The sequence below is a fragment of the Abramis brama genome, assembly GCF_963993115.1.
Source record: "Abramis brama genome assembly, chromosome: 15".
NCBI classification, from domain to species: Eukaryota; Metazoa; Chordata; class Actinopteri; order Cypriniformes; family Leuciscidae; genus Abramis; species Abramis brama.
Genome location: NC_139977.1, coordinates 21,256,530 through 21,260,490, shown reverse-complemented (window position 1 = coordinate 21,260,490; position 3,961 = coordinate 21,256,530). Strand labels below are relative to the sequence as shown.

At 37.9% G+C, this 3,961-nt stretch overlaps 1 protein-coding gene across 2 annotated transcripts; it reads right to left on the bottom strand.

Moving 5' to 3' along the window:
- LOC311097716 (uncharacterized protein) lies at positions 1 to 2,914 on the bottom strand. Of its 2 annotated transcripts, none has more exons than XM_084137568.1 (2): positions 2,829 to 2,914; positions 1 to 2,487 (listed from the first exon to the last, which is right to left on the bottom strand). In XM_084137568.1, exon 2 carries the CDS (start codon positions 2,335 to 2,337, stop codon positions 1,795 to 1,797), a length of 543 nt encoding a protein of 180 aa, XP_083993694.1. In that variant the 5' UTR covers positions 2,338 to 2,487; positions 2,829 to 2,914; the 3' UTR covers positions 1 to 1,794. The 2 variants fall into 2 exon arrangements, with proteins under 2 accessions (XP_083993694.1, XP_083993693.1); XM_084137567.1 differs by having other exon boundaries at positions 1 to 2,493; positions 2,829 to 2,898.
- Positions 2,915 to 3,961: the final 1,047 nt, after the last annotated feature.

The window sequence follows — 3,961 nt, the reverse complement described above, 5'->3', positions numbered from 1 at the left end:
TCAGGAACTATACGCTTTAATTAAATGGAGAAAAAAAAATGTGACAAGAAAATTCATAAACAGGCTTTCAATGAGATTCGTAAATTCATAATATTTCTCAATCTTTCAACCAAGAATAATCAGAGGCAGATGCAACGTCAAAAGAAGAGATTCTGGAAAGTCCAATGTAATCCAGCCGGCTGAACACCGATTCTCAAGTGGCCGTTCTTCACAGTGGGCAAGATACAAACAAACTTCCTTTTTGGGTGGTTTGCACAACAGCACTTGTAAAAAAACAAACAAAAATAAAACAATAAAAAAAATAAAAATACAATATTTCTGTGGTTCACAAGTAGCTTGAGTGTGTGTCAATGAAAGCTTTCCCAAAGGTGGCAGGTGCTAGTATTCAACTTCAGTTAAAGGACATATGAAAGCTAATATTTCCAATCCACTTCATTCAAAATCAGCACAGAAGAACAAGTGCCCACATACTATATGTAAAAGAAAACCTTTTTTGACTGGCAGTATTCCACAAAATTGTAATTCATTGTTCTTTGTCATTTTAGTTTTGGGCTTTTTGCCATTTTTAATGAATGAGACGGTGTGAGAGAAGACAGGAAATGAAGGCGAGGGAAACGTTTTCACAACCAAACATCCAAACTATATAGGGATATATTATATATATCAAGGTATATATAAAATCAAAAAGACAGCTTTCTTTCATCATATACACAGGCAGACCTACAGCGATTAAACTGGGAGATTAAAGCTTATACATCTGACCAGAAAGTGCTTTGAGCATCAATACATTGACTGTGACTGAATAATTCAGTCACATTTTAGTAGCTGAATACAATGTTTTTGTTACAATCATTGATTTGAATACATCAAATGTTATGGAAAATGTGATTTAGACAAGTTATATTAAAGTTCTGGGTAAAATATAAAATCCATGGCAAGTTTTCAGTTCATAAAAAGGTTGTGAACTTTTGCTCCACAATTATCATATTCCTCATGCAGCTATTTGAAATGCTAAAATTATACATTATCAGAAAGGGAAGTGGTAGAGAGTTATCAATTATTCAGATACACTCTGTGGCCTTAGAATGTATGTACATGAATGAGCTATGCATTTTAGATAGAAAAAAAGGTTCTGTAATTCACACAACTGCAACTCAAGAGGCAAGTATTCACTCAGTCCACAGTTTTACTCTATATACAAATAATTATGTATAGGCCTAATATAAAATGTAAAAAATAAAATGCAATTTATATACATATATTTATTTTCAAATTGTATACACTACCATTTAAAGGTATGGGGTAAGTAGTTTTTTTTTAAATAGAAATTAATACTTTTATTCAGTAATGAAGGATGCATTAAATTGATCAAAAGTGACAGTAAATACATTTCTATTTAAAAAAAGCAGTTCTTTTGATATTTTACCATGATTTATTTGACATTTACTTAGACAGTGAGAGAGAAGGAGCTCTGAAATCCGAAGAGGACAGAGAGTAACAAAGCAATGGAAAGTCTCCACAGGAAATCCCACCCTTTAAAGGAAATTACAAAGGCAGATTCAGGAAAAAGACAAACAGGTTTTGTTTGTTTCAAAACAAACCTATTTTCCTTTTACATTTCCTAACGTAGGAAACACATTTGAAAGCGTTTAAATGCATTAAAACATTTAAATAATGATACAAAAAAAAAATTTGCCCAGTGTAAATTCAAACAAAAATATACTTAGAAAGTCTGAACAGCCCAAAAATAAGCACACAAAGTGAAAACAGCTGTGCTTGTACTTGAAAGCATTGTCAAAGAGCAGAGTGTTCAAACAGGATCACCTGCGTCTGACTCACACTGGAGAGTCTGGAGGGTCGCAGGACTCCGATCCGCGAGTACACCTCTGCATCCGAGCCGGCTCCACATGATGGGTGAGGGCTGGGTGGGGTGGTGTGGATGATGGGGGGAGGCATGTAGAACACTGGCGGTGGAGGTGGAGGAGTGAGGTGGAGAACAGGTGGAGGTGGGGGGGGAAGAGAGGGGGTCACTACAGGCAGGCTGGGCTCTTTTAGATCATACTGAGCCATGTGGTAGAAACCGAAGTATTCCAGAGCGTTCCCGGCCTGAGCGACGCGGAGCCTGTGGCGCAGCAGGAGCACCCAATACAATAATGCCAAGATCAAAAGCCCAGCCAAGACCACCCACAGCACAACCAAACCGAGCTCAACGTCCCAGCAAACACGGGGCAGAGTCGAGATCCCACAGACCACGGCAGATTGATTCACAGAAGATGGCTTCCTGAGAGGGACATCAGCGAAAACAGTCGTGTTTCTGTCGGTACTTTCAGTGGGCATAGCTCCCGTCACTCCAGACACATACGTTTCTCAACCACACCTGTGAGAAGTGTCTGGGCAGTGGCGAATGCAGTCGACCGCTGCTGAACATCTGTTCTGGAGAACGTCGTTTGCAATCCCAGGAATTGGATCAGGGCTTGGCGGCGACTCCTGGTGCTCAATTAAAACAGCAATGGAACAGAATGAACCTTGGTGTGACTGACTGAAATAAGTGGTTAACCTGCTGAGATCAGTCTAGTGAGCTGGCCATCCTGTGGAGATCTCAGGTCTTATACAGAATTTAATCAAAGGCTTCAGTGAGTCTTGCACACTAGAGAGCTGATGAGGCCAATATTGAAACCATTTGTGAGGCAGTTGAGCTGTTACTGTTATATCTACAGGCTTTGCAACACAGTGTAATCATTCAGTCTTCTGACGTTTGCATAACTTATAACACTGTGGAAATTAAATATTTGTGCAGAAATGAAAGTTTAAATGGATTAAAAACTTACTTTTTTTACAGCATTCCATAGAAGTATTCCTGATGAGTTTAATGACTGAGAGTTGTGCTCTGAAAATGCTAGAGAGAGCATGTGTCATGGAAGGAAATTCAAAGAGAGTTCGGGAAAACATTCCACGCAGGCCTGACTGGGGATTGGCTGGATTCAATATCTCTATGGTTACAGGAAATAGGCAAAGGATGTTGGTCTGTATCGCAGAGGAATTCACATGTGAGAGGAAAGAACAGACTTCTAAAAAAAACCTTGCTCTTGCCCGAGCCATTGTAAAATTGAGTCACATATACATGTAAAACACATTAAAGGTTGTTCCCATACACAAAAGAAATATATTTGAAATATATTTTGGAATATATGCAAATATTTGAAATTGGCCCAATAAATATATTTCACACTTAACATCATATATTTTTGTTATATTTCAGAATATATTTCAATGTATTTGGAATATATGCCACATATATTTTGACAATTTTGGGGACCCATACAGAAAAAATACATTGAAAAAAAGTTTAAATAGAAAACAGCTATTTTAAATTGTTATAATATTTCACAACATTACTGTTTTTACTGTATTTTTGATTGAATAAATGAAGGTGAGCGTAAGAGACATTCAACTCACAGGCAAATGTATAATTCAAGAAATCATAAATGAAAAAATCCTATTAAAAAAAAATAGATTAATCAATAATATTTTAATTATCCCTCGCCCGCTTTTCTTTTCATGTGCGGATGAAAAGTCTTGTGAGAGACATCTCTGATGAAAATCAATATTTGTTTGTGTACAGAAATTTGAAGGCACAGCCATACAGAAAATCAAAGTTAAAGGACTCTTATGCAATTTCAGCTATTGAAAAATGCACAGTTCGACTGAGGATGTGGTGCAGCTCTAAAGGCTTTGTGTATTAGGAAGCACTGTGCTGATGGCATTGGCTCCGCTGTGGTCTCAGCCACCTGCAGTCCTCCTCAGGCACAGCACTGCGAGACAGATTAAAGCCAGTTTACAATCACTCATGTGTGTTCCTCAATGGACAGGTGGGTTAGCATGAACCCAACAATAATACAAAAAAAAGCTCTCAGAGGCCACTGCGGGTTACCAGAGTTAGGTACTGCAGGACTCAGTAAGT

Bases quoted from the DNA above. Each gene is read 5' to 3' on its own strand.
- LOC311097716 (XM_084137568.1), bottom strand. From the start codon at position 2,337: ATGCCCACTGAAAGTACCGACAGAAACACGACTGTTTTCGCTGATGTC.